General features: G+C 36.6%; 3 protein-coding genes across 4 annotated transcripts in view; 2 read left to right on the top strand and 1 right to left on the bottom strand.

Annotated features, from left to right (window-relative positions):
- LOC143201575 (protein Wnt-4) overlaps positions 1 to 11,630 on the top strand; it is a 112,733-nt gene extending 101,103 nt beyond the window's left edge. For both annotated transcript variants that reach the window (XM_076412709.1, XM_076412710.1), the window contains exons 2-8: positions 7,556 to 7,691; positions 7,747 to 7,867; positions 9,130 to 9,247; positions 9,307 to 9,457; positions 9,514 to 9,635; positions 10,276 to 10,416; positions 10,470 to 11,630. In XM_076412709.1, coding sequence (XP_076268824.1) covers positions 7,556 to 7,691; positions 7,747 to 7,867; positions 9,130 to 9,247; positions 9,307 to 9,457; positions 9,514 to 9,635; positions 10,276 to 10,416; positions 10,470 to 10,671 — 991 coding nt within the window. In that variant the 3' untranslated portion in view covers positions 10,672 to 11,630. The remainder of the gene's footprint in view (positions 1 to 7,555; positions 7,692 to 7,746; positions 7,868 to 9,129; positions 9,248 to 9,306; positions 9,458 to 9,513; positions 9,636 to 10,275; positions 10,417 to 10,469) is intronic.
- A 37-nt stretch (positions 11,631 to 11,667) lies between these two features.
- Positions 11,668 to 13,094, bottom strand: ATPsynB (ATP synthase subunit b, mitochondrial). The gene is made up of 5 exons (XM_076412713.1): positions 12,935 to 13,094; positions 12,691 to 12,791; positions 12,387 to 12,635; positions 12,234 to 12,330; positions 11,668 to 12,180 (listed from the first exon to the last, which is right to left on the bottom strand). Exons 1-5 carry the CDS (start codon positions 12,960 to 12,962, stop codon positions 11,915 to 11,917), a joined length of 741 nt encoding a protein of 246 aa, XP_076268828.1. The 5' UTR covers positions 12,963 to 13,094; the 3' UTR covers positions 11,668 to 11,914.
- A 104-nt stretch (positions 13,095 to 13,198) lies between these two features.
- On the top strand, positions 13,199 to 13,732 carry Dad1 (dolichyl-diphosphooligosaccharide--protein glycosyltransferase subunit). The gene is made up of 2 exons (XM_076412719.1): positions 13,199 to 13,475; positions 13,532 to 13,732. The coding sequence occupies exons 1-2, from the start codon at positions 13,268 to 13,270 to the stop codon at positions 13,660 to 13,662; spliced, it is 339 nt and encodes a 112-aa protein (XP_076268834.1). The 5' UTR covers positions 13,199 to 13,267; the 3' UTR covers positions 13,663 to 13,732.
- Positions 13,733 to 14,880: the final 1,148 nt, after the last annotated feature.

The following is a 14,880-nucleotide window of genomic DNA, read 5'->3' as shown; positions in this document are numbered from 1 at the left end:
CCAAGCTTGTGTCCAATTATTTATATTGTCACTTGCCTGTTGTAATTTTCGTGAGGCTTCTTCACTATTGTCTCCAACTGCAATAATCGCAGTATCATCAGCAAATGTAGCCATCGTGATATTTTCCATTTGTGGTATATCACAAGTGTAAAGTAGATAAAGCATTGGTCCCAGTACACTTCCTTGTGGTACACCTGCTTTAGCTTCTTTTATTGTAGAGTAAGCTTCTTCTTGCTTGACTCTAAACATTCTGGTTGTAATGTATGATTTTAATAGTTTGGTGTGTTCTTTTGGTAGCATTTTCTATAGTTTATGAACAAGGCCATTCACCCAATAATAAGTCATCTTTTTGTCAACCCCTGTATAACTCAGGAATTCCTAAGGTTTACCTCGACGAAGGCCGCGTTCAGTGCCGATTTTCCCGCAGGAAAATGTTCCACCGAACAACGACGAATTACGGCGAAGACCGACCTTTCCGGTCATCCCATCGGGAGGTGGTCCCCAGCGTTCATTAAAGCCATTTCTTCATCGTCTTCAGCTGGCCCCATTAATACCAAGGTACATGTCGCGACGTGTGAGCTGGGTGGTCAGGATTTTTCGCCTCGGCCCGCGATCATCTCCGGCATTCCACCTTAATTATCGTTCGCAATAAACCGACAGATATCTATATCTGGTTTTTTATGGGCCCAGGGTTTATGGGGAGTCAGCAGCGAGGCGTACACGGAAAGCCCGACGAAAGATCTACTCGGTATTTTTACTGCGGGCTGCCGTAAATAACGATAATTCGTATTCGGGGACCATCTTTCGTGTATGGGGCTTAAGAAAAAGGATTGTGTTGTTTAATAATGCTAGTATAGGCTATTCAAAGTTTTTTTGTACATACGTCATTACAGATGTTTAATGTATTGTCTGCCACAATTTGTAAATTCGTTTTAGAGCCAGACAATATTTTCCTCATTTTATTCTAGTTAAAAAGAGACACTATGCTGTCTGATTAGATCGAACACGTAAAAGAACGAGCCTGTCAAAGTCGTCCGGTTGTCAGGTGTATGCAAAATGCTTGAAAACAGTAGTGATAAGAGGTTATAACTCTAACCTATAAACTATTGTGGCTGTATAATTAACTGTAGTTTTTAGATGCACTATAATGTTAAAATAAATTATATTTGATAACATTTTTGTTCAATTATTTTATTTAGATTAGACTTTTGTTGTATGTCAAACTTAAATCTAGATACAGATCTCGGAGGACCCATCGGCCTTAGGTGTATTAATCTTTATGTGTTAACATTGCTGTTTTGTGTTAAATGCACCTCACTACAGGACACTACATTAAATTTAATTTTTTTTCTCCATTTTTCAAGATTCTAGAACTTCATTCATTTACTGTACGTTTGATGATTGGTTAGGAATATTTACTTAATAATATGTTATTTATTTTATAATATAATGTATATTTTTGTGCTTTATAATTATTATTTTAAATTTCTAAAAGGTTTTTTTTTGTTATTAGAGTAATTTAAACAGATCTGTTTTGTTTATACGAGTATTCGTTAGAATATTTACACGTTGCCAAATTTAATGGTTTTCCTATTGTTCCCTGCTATACTATTATTCAAGGATTTAGAATTTCTATCATATGTTATATCTTTATTGATGATTGATTAAGAATATTTACTTGTAACAATTATATTATTTGTTTTTTACAACTTAATGTTTATTTTCATTGTTTTTTAATGATTTAACTAAACTAAAAATTTTTTATCATTGAGGTTATTTGAACAAATCAATCTAATTGTAACATATATTTCATAAAACGTTGCCAATTTTTTTTCCTATTTTTATCAGTCAAATTTTCTACAATTTTTAGCGAAATTTAATTGTTTTCGGAAATGATGGAGGGTAACATTATAAAGAAACGTTATCCTATTCTCCGTCTCGCGACCTGATGATCAAAAAGAAACCCTCAATCGCACTCCACTCGACGGAAACGGGGATTGAGAATCATACGCCTGAAAAACAGACCAGATGCAACGCACTTGTCAAGCGGCCCGTCGATTTTTCGTCATTTGTGATCGGGCGCACAAAGACCGAGCGGCGAAGGGGCGGCGGGGGCGGTGGTCGAGAGGAGGTAGGGGGAGGCAACGCGAGTCGCGGGGGTTCGAGACAAAGCCCGTTAAAGACCAACTACAAATTAGCCGGAACAGAACGGCGAGCAGCTCCTCCCCCACCCGAGACACCTGGCTGCCTTCGTCGTCGTTATCGGAGAAGCCGCCCCTCCCATCCCCTCGGCTATGCCGCCCCGATTCTTCGTCGTGATCGAGCGCGGCTATTGTGCGTGTGTGTGTCCGCCGGTCTCCATCAGCTAATTAGTGAAGGGATTGGTTCACGATGGCCAATTGAAACGGGGGGACCCATAGTGGCCCCATTGGCGGCCTCTCCATTGTCTACCCTCCATTATTTCGTCGTTTAGGCGGAGGAGCCGTGGCCCGACGACTGTTTCTCGCGATTTTTAAATATTTTTTATATTCGCCTTCGCCATTTGCTCAGAATACAATTCTATGAGCTTTTTTATTTTTTTTTATCATATTAGCTAACGAATTTATATGATATATTATTACTGTTTAATTATCCTAACAGCAACTGGTCATTTATTTCCTATAACTAGTTTAACGCAAAATATTGTAACCAATAACAAATATAGGATCCTTCACCATTTCGTAATAAGTACTAGAATAAACATACTAGGTGCTTATATGCATTTTAATAATTTCTTCATTTTAAAAGGACATGTTTCATCACCCTCAACATTTTTTTCCCGCCATAACATACGCACAAGGATTTGAATTTGTAACGTTGCCAGTTCTTGCAAATGTTACATGCACTTGGAGTATCACTACATAGTATAAAACAAAGTCGCCTTTTCTGTCCCTATATCCCTATGTGCGCTTAAATCTTTAAAACTACGCAACGGATTTTGATGCGGTTTTTTTCAATAGATAGAGTGATTCAAGAGGAAGGTTTATATGTATAATACATGCATAATATACTAAGGCAACATTGCTAATTTTAGAGGTTTCTAACGTGATGTCGTAAATTAACCTATTTTTTTAGGCTTATTTAGCAATTAGCAAAAACGCTGCCTAACCCTACGAGTTAGATCAAATTATTGTACTACAGTATTGTACACCATAAAAAGGTCTACAAAAAAGTCCGCGATGGTATATGTTTATCTTTTAGGGATAACCCACATTAACCATTTTTATTGTTTACTTTTTACGTGAGAAAATGGCTTATTTACGAAGCTATTTTAAGCAATACGGCATTAATCCTTATCGAATTAAGTACCTTAAATACAGTGTGCAATTAATATAGATCAATATGGTTCCTTACAGCATGTAAATTAAACAAATATTTTCGGAGATATTACAAATTTAAAATTTGCGTTTAAAAATGTGTAATGTAATAAAAATTGTATGAATTTAGATATTCCAAAGATAGCAGGAAATCTTCATAGTAAGTAGAGGGGAAAAAGAATTGTTTTACTCCAAATTTAATGCGTGCAGGCCAAGGGCAGTAATGAATGAACCAAAAATACTGGATCGATTTTAATCATGTTTTCATTGAGTGACATAGGCATATATATTTTATGCCCGTGCAAAGTCGGAGCGGGCCGCTATGTTTTTATATACAACGTTCATATTTTTTCTGTAGTGTATTTAATTTAGTATCAGCATTGCACCCGTGCGAAGCCGGGGCGGGTCGCTAGTATAATATAAATAGAATAAATTTTCTTAAGACTTAAGTTGTTTTTTTTTGTAAATTTTTCATCTCCAATGCAACATGTGATCGAATGTTATCATATAATAAGATGCCTTGGTATCTGTTACTCGCTATTGACAACAATACGTCGTTAATTTTATTTCATTGACGTCGGTATGCATCTGCAGTAACAGTCACTATAATTGTCGTAGTAAATCTACTTTTCGTTGCCAGTCATAGTATGCCGTTTTGTATCAATTTTCCCTTCTTCATTTGGATATTTCTGAAGACATTTCAACAGTTGATTCACCAACTTCCATACCGTCTGGAAGTTGAGGGTTTGAGCTCTCATTTTCGAGCATGTTCGGTCCTCTGAGCGGTTTTTTGTCATTGACAATCAATGTCACCATTTTTAATAGTTGATATCAAAAACAAAAACTGAGATATGATGCAGCAGCATCACCGTCAGTCTCTAAGAGTGTTTAATGAAGCAAAGAAGGAAATGAATGTCGAAAATACAATATCAAAATGTATCAACAGTTTAACTTGATTGTTCTATAACCGTTTATATTGAGACCTCGCATTTTCTAACAGTTTTGTCTCAACTCGGTCAAATCCAAGCGATTTCGTCGAGAGAAATCTCAACCAAAAAAGCTCGAGAAACAGCGGCTTCTTTCGCTTTTCAGTTAATTGCAATGATCGAGATCATTGATAGGGTGACGCCCTAGATCTAAAACGCGTTAATTTACTGCGGTTATAATAAGTTTTTCTTCACAGCACTATTGGAGATACTAGCGGCCATACTAAGGCCTGTTAATAGGCATTTAAATGAAGGAATAAAATGTTTTAAATGTTTAAATATTTTAGAAGTACTCAATCGAAAATATCCGAATTTGTACCGAGTAAATCGCATTTACGAGAAGTTTTTAAGTTATTAAGTTGCTATTAATTTTCCAATCTTTCGTCCATTTATAGATCTTGTTGACTGCCACGTGTACTTTTTCTACTGCCCTAGGCAGAGACATGTCGTTTGCCATAGTAATTGTCAGCAAAGGTTCCAAGTAATGTTGGTCCTTTGTTGTTGAGATGTCAGCAGTGTAGAGCAGATACAGGAGAGGTCCTAAGACGCTACCTTATGGAACTCCAGCCGAAATAGTTTTAAATGTCGAGAACGCCATTTCCTGCGATACTCTAAATTTTCTTCCGAAAGGATATGACTCCAGCAATTGACAATAGTTACGCGGTAACAATTTGCTCATCTTACAGATTAATCCCAAATACCAAACTCGATCAAAAGCTTGTGAGACATCCAGGAATATTGCAGTGCAGTATTTCCTTTCCTCAAACGCTTTTTCAATAGCCGTAACTGTGCGCTTGATCGATTGTTGAGTGGTGATTTCGAAAACCAAACTGGAAATCTGGTATTTTTACCAAATGTTTAACACGTTTAAATATCAGTTTCTCAAATAGCTTTGATATTGCAGGTAGTTGCGAAATAGGCCTGTAAGATTCGTGTAAAATGCTTCAGTCTTAAACAGGCATTAAATATATATGTCAACATGATGATTGCTTTTCGTGGCAGTTCTTTCAATAATTCAGGTAAAGTGGCATCTGTTCCAGCTGCCTTTTTGGGATTGAGGTTATCAATTTCAGTGGCAACTTCCAGTGGAGAAATTAGATTTAGATCTAAATCGGGTTAATAAACGTTGATTTTCATCATTGCGTCAAACCCATTCATTTCGATCATTTTTAATTGGTGGTACTTGAATACTTGTGCTTTTAAATCTTCGAGTTGCTTTTTGGGTTTAATACACTTATATATTTTTGAAAGCAACTCTGTTAATATACTTTAATCTTTTGATTCGTCTGATTACTAGTTCTATTAAAAGTAGTTTTGTCTGCAGCATTTCTGATTCTGTGCCTTGCTCTTCTAGCTTTTCGCCATTCTTTTGTCATTTCTCTAATTTCGAGGGAGTAAATTACTTCATATTCTGATTTCTCTTGCTATTGCGGTAGCATCTTTTGCAGCTGACCGAATTTGTTCAGTTATATGTTTGGTTTGTTGCTCAAAATGGACTATATTTTTAAGTTTTACTTTTAAACTGATTTGGTCCTGCAGTATTAATCTGAATTTGTCCCCATCAATATATTTGTTGGAAAGATTAGGCTTTTTTGTTTTTCTTAGGATTGTCGCGCCCGGTGTTAACAATACTGGAGTGTGATCAGATGTTAGATCGCACAAGCTTTCTGTACTAATTTGATTTAATGAGATGCCTTTTGAAATGTAGAAATCCAGCAGGTCTGGGACTTTATTACTGTCTGTGGGCCAGTAAGTGGGTTGGCGCCCTGTGTGATAATTACAATTTGTAAGGTTAATGGCTTTGAGTAATTCATTTCCGTTTCCAAGTGTTATTACTCGTAAACCCCAAGTTGTATGTTTAACATTAAAGTCTCCACCAATAATAAACCTTGGGCCTAATTTTTAAAATATATCTTTATATTGTTACATTGTACAAAAGAAAACGTGTTAATATGCATTTATATGAAGGAATAGAAGGTTTTATATGAGAAGATATATCAATTACGAGAAGTTTTGCTTTTTATTTCAAATTAAAGAAAGATGCAAAGAAGATAATCGAATGCTATGCGATGTTTCACTGATTTAAACAGGTTAATACTGATTTTGCGACTTTAAAAGTAGTGATTTTGACAGCACTAAAAAATTTGAATGTATTTGAAGGCATTACTCGATGATCATCCGTGTGAAATACAAAGAAAAATATGCAGAATGATTGGGAGTAACACAAAAAAACCGTTTTCGAATCAAAATGGGTTTGTTGCATCGTATTGTTACTGTTGATGAAAATTAAATCCATTACGATAATCCAAATCAAAGAAAATCCTGGAGACCACCGGGTCATGCATCAACATCAAGGGCAAAGCCATATATCGATCCAGACTCCAACTTTAATTTCCTGAGATCAGTTTGATGTGGTGTACTATAAGCTGTCAAAACCTACGGAAATCCTCAATAGGGATCGCTGGCAATAATTGGCGCGTTTAAGCAGAATACTGCGCATATTCTCCAGACCTTGCTCCTTCTGACTACTACCGGTTCCGACATATGAGTCCCGTTCTGTCCGGGCAACGTTGAGATGTAAGACGTAAATAGCCTGAACGATGGGGAAAAGTAGCTAATGATAGATAATACTTTGAATAACATACATTGTACCGATTTTTTTACAATATAGCTTTAAACTTTTAAAAGATCCTTCAAACCTACTTTATTGACATAAACATATACAGTCTATTCAAAGTCATTTTGTATATACGTCACCTAAATTTGTGACGTTTGTATAATTTATTTTAACTTGATGGTACATCTAACTTGTCATCTTATCACTATTGGTTTCAAGAATTTTGCATATAACAACTAACTAACAAGACAGCATTGTGTCTCCTTTTCACTAGTATAAAATGAGAAGGAAGATATTGTCTGATTCTGAAACGAATTTACCAATTGCGGCAGGCAATACGTTAAACATCTTGATGACGTAGGTACAAAAAATTTTTGAATGGACTATAACTTCTTATACATTTTAGTTTACCATATTTTCTATTTTCTTTACAGTTTTCTCTCCATTAACTATTCGGGAGACTCTTTGAGATTCACAGGAATGACTCTTGAAATTGATTTGTTACTATAGGCTCTAGCAATTTTTCAATATAGGCTCTAGCAATTGTCTATGACAATTCGAATCCTACAATTTTCTACATGGATTCTTTGTTCCAGGCAAATGGGCTTTCCCACCGTTCTGAACACTATGCTCAATCTGACCCCCACCGAACACAAAGACAGATGCATGAAGATGGACTTCCTCATCGATAAGCAGAGGGAGCTTTGCGCGAAATATGACAAGATCCTACCGGTAAGTAATTATAGCGTGTTAGAAACTAAAATAAAACGAGAACCTTTGATTTTAGATAATCGGCAACGGCGCTAAAATGGCCATAGAAGAATGTCAGAATCAGTTCAGTTTCAGTCGATGGAACTGTACAACGTTTCCAGACAAGAATAATACCTTCGGCAATGTGGCGACGATAAGTAAGGATTTTAATTAATATCATGTCATCTCCCAGGGGTCGAAAATCGACCACATTAACCGACTTCGAAAAAGGAGAAGTTTCTATGTTCGGCTGTATAACAGGTCAATTGAAAAGTCCCCAGCCTACCATAGTAAAACAAATTTTTTTGGCAAAATTAGTTTTTTGTATTCAACATAATTCCCTTCAAGAGTGATACACTGATTATAGCGACCCTCCAACATTTCGATACCATTTTTGTAATACGAATTGTCCTTTGCTTCAAAATAGGCCTCAGTTTCGGCGATCACCCCTTCATTCGACGAAAATTTGTTCCCAGCGAGTATAATTTTGATATTTGAGAACAGGAAATAGTCGCTGGGGGCCAAATCTGGAGAATACGGTAGATTAGGAAGCGATTTTCGTCCTTGAAACGGTCCAATAACGCTATGTAATAGTAGCTGTTGATGGTCCTTCCTTTTTCAGGGTAGTCAATGAAAATTATTCCATGCGCATCCCAAAATACCGACGCCATAACCTTGCCAGCCAACTGTTGCGTTTTCCCATGCTTTGGAGAGGGTTCATCGTGTGCGGTCCACTCGGATGACTGTCGATTGATCTTCGGAGTGAAATGATAGAGCCATGTTTCATCCATTGTCACATATCGATGCAAAAACTCAGGTTTATTACTCTTGATCATCTTCAAACACTGCTCCGAATCATCAACTCGTCGTTGTTTTTGATCAAAAGTGAGCTCGGGCGGCACCCACTTTGCACAGAGCTTTCTGTGTCCTGTCTGTTGTTTCATTAAATTTCAATATACGGTCATTCAAAATCATTTTGTGGATTTTTTAATGTTTTCGTCGGTAACAACCTCTTTTTGGCGTCCACTGCGTTCACCGTCTTCGGTGCTTATTTCACCACATCTAAACTTAGCATAGCAATCATTGATGATTGATTTTCCGGGGGCAGTGTCCGGAAACTCGGCATCAAGGCAATTTTTTGGTTCAACCGTGTTTTTACCTTCAAAAAGCAATATTTTATCAACACTCGAAATTCCTTTTTATCCATTTTTTTGTAATAACAAAAGGTGCTTCACTCAAATTGCTATAATTCACAAAGTAATGATCCGACTTTGAGGTTAGATTTTTTGAGGGTTAGATCTAACTAAAAAACCAATGGATTTAATGCTAGTAGCGCCGTCTATGTGTCAGGCCGGGGACTTTTCAATTAACCTGTTAAATTGTTATGGTTATTCAAAACAATTTTGTTATTTTCCTTCAGAGAGCCGTGAAGCAGCCTACTTGAACGCTATAGCAGCGGCGTCCATGGCCTACGCCGTTACCAGAGCGTGTACCAAAGGCGAGCTCTCGGAGTACTGCAATTGTGATCAAAAGATCAGGTACAGTACCCTCGACAATCATCCGGTCCCAAAATTTTCATCAACAACGTTTATTTTAGACAGAAGAAGAACCAAAAATGGAAGTGGGGCGGTTGTTCCGACGATATCCGTTACGGCGAGCGGTTCTCCAAGGATTTCCTGGATATCAAGGAAGATCCGAACACCGCTCTAGGCTTGATGAACCTTCACAACAACGAGGCCGGTCGTAGAGTAAGTCTTTCGACGATTTTAAGCTTGTTTTTGGCGTTATCCGGATTCTTTTACAGGCAGTCCGTTCAAGAATGTTGCGGACGTGCAAATGTCATGGTGTGTCCGGCTCTTGTAGCATGCAGATCTGTTGGAGACGCCTTCCACCCCTGAGGAAGGTCTCCGAAGGACTATACAAGAGGTAATGGATTCCGTTCAGAAAAAAAAACGATGATTTCCATTCAAAAATCTTAATAATGTTGTTTAAAATTGAAAAAAAAAGGTTTTTCATAGAAATTGGTTCAAAATATTGAATATCTTCGACTTCATTAAATTGTTTGCCAGTCTTCTGGTAAAAATAATATTGTTGGTGTTTTGTCAATGTTGAGACTAAGTTTTTATCGCGATTAACTAAAAATTCCATTTCAGAACGACTTGTTCGCAATTGCACTAATTTAATCTATAAAAAAACCCTTGGATTTCCAGAGAAAACCTGCAGTATACTCTTATCCAGCCAACAACTTTACAACTATCTGCAGTAACTCTACCTAATTGTAAACGTTTACCTTAAAATAATATATAACACGTCTATAGGCGTATAAACATGTACAACATAACAAATACAGATATATAGATTTTATAATAACCCAGGTTATTTTTTAAACAAAGGCAAACTTTTAGTAAAATCATTCTACATTCAAAAAATAATCAAATTTGCATTGTCCTTCCATCTATCGACATAAAAAACGAACAAAATCTACCGATAGTTCTGGAATCGGCCGAGAGATGGCAGGCTAAACAAAATTTTGAGGAATATTGTAAATTTTTAACATTCGTTGTAGATACGAGGGAGCCTATTTCATGAAATACGTGGAGAAACGACGAAAAAAACTTAAGGTGGCTAATCCAGGCTTCAAAAAACCGAACCGAACAGACCTGGTGTATTTGGAAACCGCGCCGGATTACTGCGAGAAGAACGAGACGTAAGAAAAACGGCTAACGCCGGTACCCAATGGTAAAATCACATCGATTTCAGATTAAACATCCTCGGTACCAGCGGGCGCATCTGTAACGTCACCAGTCCGGGGCTAGACGGGTGTCCTCTTCTGTGTTGCGGACGTGGCTACCAAACCAGGGTCAAGGACGTGGAGGAGAAATGCGATTGCAAGTTCGTTTGGTGCTGTGACGTCGTTTGCGAAACGTGCAAGTCCAGGAAAGAAGAGCACATATGCAACTAGACATGCAGTCGACGGCGAATCCTCTGGTCTCACTTATGTCATACATATCCTTAATTTAGTCAACTCTTCATAAAGAAACAATCTGTCCGTAAAATGGTAATATTAATTAAGCGAGAAAAAAATTGACCTTTTTAATACTGTTCTCAATGTTGTAAAATTAGTCTCCCAGCACCATCTATAAATTTTCGACAACTATTCCGACCCTAATATTACAGAAACCTGTTTGTAATTGACATTATTACAAGTCTCGTTTTCTGTCAACGTTTACTTGAAAAAAGAAGTACTTAAAATTGTTACCTATATCGTAGGCACGGTATTAACAATTTATTGACTGTTGACGGTTGTTTTCCTGCTTTATACCTAACGAGGAACATAATAGACTTTTTGTATATAGTTTCTTTTGTACACTTTTTAATTTTGTTAATATCATTTCGACGCTGTACCTAAACACACGCAACCGTCGAGATCGTTGTATATTTATTTTTTTATATTGTCTCAAACAAGAAGAATACTCGGTACGAATTTATATGTTACTTATAAAAGATGAAGTTTGTACATAGATAGGGTTTTAATATATTCTCAGCTATATTTAAGTGGAACTTTAACGATTTGTAAATATACGTAGGTGTCCAAGTAGGCGACGGTATCTTGATATATAGTGTTCATTCGGAAGGAAAAATTTTTTTGTAGTAATATTGACTAAATTTCAAATATTCCTACCACTCCACATCCCCGACGATGACACCCTTTATATAACATAAGCTGTGCCATAGTGTTAAGAAAGTACTTAAAGAGATGAAATCATCAAAAAATATATATTGTATGGTAATGATATTATTCTGTATGTACCTCCTTGTTTGAATGAAAAGTAATTTGTATCATTGTACTGTAATTTATTAATTTAAATGTTAAATGTACGAAAATATGCAGTATTATATTAAAATCTTTGTGTAGAAAAAGATATATTTTTGATCCCCACCGAATAAATCAACACGGTCTGTTTTAAACCGATTTATTTTGTACAACAGTACACATCTAATAAACAAAGTATAGTGTAAGAATAAACTTAGAATGTACTTACATGCCCTTCATCGTTTTTTCTGATATAAATTCCTCAGATTCATTTTAAACCGTACATTGATATAATGACAAAAAAAAATATCTAGAACATTGTAGATGTAAAAAATAAAATGAGTCTGCTTTTTGATTGCCTAAAAAAAGTTATAATAAATGGATTCGTGCCTTAGGCTTTAGCTAAGAGGGCCAAGTCGGCGATGCACTTGTTGATGTTTTGTTTCTCTTGGTCTGGGGTGATGGAAGCCTTAACTCTGGCCACGACAAACTCTACTAAGTTTCTCTGGGAAATCCTACGCTCCGCATTAGCTTTCTCCAGTTGGTAATCAAGACGGTTCTTGACGGCTTGGTAGGCTAAGGCTAGTCTTTCTCTGTAGCTAGCTTCAAGTTGAAGGGCGACGTTCTCGCGCTTAGCAGCGATCAAGAAATTTTGACCTTGAAATGTGCACCAATAATTCCCTAATTCACATTATGAGAAAATAACATACCTTCAAAACTCCACTGAGCTTTTTCTTCATCAGCAATAGATCCCTCAAGGGACGCTTTCTCTTGCACACGGCCCTCATTCCATTCTTTCTCTATATTCTAGAATGATTACACCATAATTTCATGGACTAATTAAATATATGAAATATACATACATCGACTTGTTTATCTAAAACATTAGCCAGTTTTGGTCCCAAAATCTTGATACCGGCAATCCACATTATCGCCAAAGAAAGACCTGAGTAGTACTCATGCTCCAGAATATAGACTTCCTTGCTCACCAAGTATGTGGAGAGGGTGAATAGGAAAGTGTACGGTCCAGTTACACCAGTTTTATTGTAAAAAGCTTGGAACCATTCTTCAGGAATGAATCCGTGGCGGACTTTGCCTGGTTCTTGTCTCACCTGAAAAAACCGTTTATTGGTATTGACACTTTCTGAATATATGGACAAAACTTACAGGCCTAACAATTGATGTGTCAGGAGAAGAGGCAGCAGCATTATTTGCTGCAGAAGTGGCAGTAGCTCTAGCCAAAGCGACGAGGGTTTTGGTGCTCTGGCCTTAAAAAAAGTAAAATCAGTATATCACTACGTCAGTATCACTAACCCAGCCTCCTATGTTACATAAAACAGTTCTAACCTTTACAAGTTTTTCACCATATAACAATTTATTATTTTTATAATATAATCCACATAGTACTTACTGGAGAGTGCAGCAGCTCTCGAAAGCATGATTATTATGTGGAAATTCAGAAAAACTTAATGGAAAATATGCTCCCTGGCCTAATGAGATTTTACAAGTGCGAATACGCAAAGCGAGACAGATATATCGCACTCCCATAAAATAGAAAGAGATGATATGTTACGTAATGATAAAATTGTAATTCTATCTTCGACGTACGGGCTCTCTTCTTTCTGTAATATCGGGCGGTGATAGATACACTGACAGAATTGTCACTTTTTCTAATGTACCGGCATTTATCAGTTGACACGTCAGTTTGTTCTCACCGAGAGGCCAAAATAAAGATTAAAGAAACATGGCAAAAACTGTAGGGGTTTTAAGCAAGTTTTATTGCGAGTATTCAGCAAAAACATCGAAAAAACTGAAAGTAATTGATGCCTACCTGTTTTATATATTGTTAACCGGCATCTTCCAGTTTGTTTACTGTATGCTGGTGGGCACTTTTCCTTTTAATTCTTTCTTGAGTGGATTTATATCGACCGTTAGCTCGTTTGTTTTAGGAGGTACTTGAATAAGTAATGTTGGAATGGAAAGGAGTCCTGCAATATGTTTGTTTTAGTTTGCCTGAGATTACAAGTGAATCCAGAGAACAAGAACCAGTTCCATGGCATCAGTCCTGAAAGGGGATTCGCAGACTTCATCTTCGCCCATGCCATCCTGCACTTGGTAGTGATGAACTTCATTGGTTAAACTATTTGTTATATAAATAAAAAACTAATCATTATTATAGAGAAATAAGAAATACATTTTTTATGATTTACGGTGGCTTTTTTTAAGACTCGCAAGCGGCAAGCAGGAAATGATATTAACTGTAGTAAATTAAACAACAATCTAGATGTGTTTCGCAACGATTTGTTTACGTTAACAGTCGCCGAAGAGGAAATTGTTTAGTAAAGGGATTATGCACACAACTTTCACACTGTTTTCTTCAGCTCTCTGATCAATATCTGATTTTTCAACAGTTAATGCCATTTCACCGGGCAGGCTGTAATAATTGGTAATATATCCGCCGATTGAAACGACAGATAAGAGTATATCGGCTAATTAAAAATCAATTTTGATACAGCATAAATTAAGAATCCTTGGAAACCATATACTGTAATGTAACCATAAAAAAAATAAGTAGGTAAGTATCACTTTGCCAAGCCCATAAAAGGTTTCATTATTTACTTAATTTAAAATCATTAAAACGGCTGCGGTAGCGTTAATTTTTAATTACGGAAACAATAAACCAAAATCCGCGGAAAGGATGAATGAGATGCCGAGTCTCCCAAATCGAAAAGCCTACTTTCGGAATCTCTGGTAGAGATAATCGCGTGCGCGTGTATCTAGAGACTCGCGTCATGATCCACTCCTAAACATAACAAAGGTCACTGGGACTTAATAATCCGAAAATTGTTTTATTGATCCTGATTCCGTCAACATCCTACAATTCCTTTTATGTCAAGCAACAGACTATATCGGTTATTATTATTTAACTACTGTTATGCTGTTATTGAAATACTGCTCGAATAGTTAGCGATTCTGCTGCATCTGCTTCCAAGAAAGGACGAGGATAGATATTGAAAATAATGCGGCCGAAATGACAGCATGCATGAATGCAGAACGTACAACGGTACGTCTAATCAAGTAGGCAATGGATATAATCGTTCGAAAAAATGACCGTTTTTTTCTGTTAATCGTTACGTTATTAATCCGTTCTCCAAGCCGAATACAAGAAAAATTCGATTCGGATATACCCATACTTGATGATGATGTTGTAAATGAAATAAAAACGATTATAATGTAATTCTAATAAGGTCATTAGGGGGAAACCTTATGATATTATGGTAATGCGATTTGTCAGCGCAATAGTAAAATAAATTGTTTAAAAGTTATTCACCTAGGAGTACTTGAACCAGTTGTTTA

This window comes from Rhynchophorus ferrugineus, unplaced genomic scaffold, assembly GCF_030347505.1.
Source record: "Rhynchophorus ferrugineus isolate W39M unplaced genomic scaffold, kcgeb_rfMv2 rfM8, whole genome shotgun sequence".
Lineage (NCBI taxonomy): Eukaryota > Metazoa > Arthropoda > Insecta > Coleoptera > Curculionidae > Rhynchophorus > Rhynchophorus ferrugineus.
This window is presented reverse-complemented; position numbering and strand designations above follow the sequence as displayed.

What these genes read in the sequence shown, in the direction of transcription:
- ATPsynB (XM_076412713.1), bottom strand. Translation starts at nt 12,962, where the DNA reads ATGCTTTCGAGAGCTGCTGCACTCTCCA. An exon ending in ACACATCAATTGTTAGGCCT is followed by an intron (nt 12,636 to 12,690) that starts GTAAGTTTTGTC and finishes CGGTTTTTTCAG; the next exon opens with GTGAGACAAGAACCAGGCAA. An exon ending in TTTTAGATAAACAAGTCGAT is followed by an intron (nt 12,331 to 12,386) that starts GTATGTATATTT and finishes TAATCATTCTAG; the next exon opens with AATATAGAGAAAGAATGGAA.
- Dad1 (XM_076412719.1), top strand. Translation starts at nt 13,268, where the DNA reads ATGGCAAAAACTGTAGGGGTTTTAAGCAAGTTTTATTGCGAGTATTCA. An exon ending in TAGCTCGTTTGTTTTAGGAG is followed by an intron (nt 13,476 to 13,531) that starts GTACTTGAATAA and finishes TGTTTGTTTTAG; the next exon opens with TTTGCCTGAGATTACAAGTG.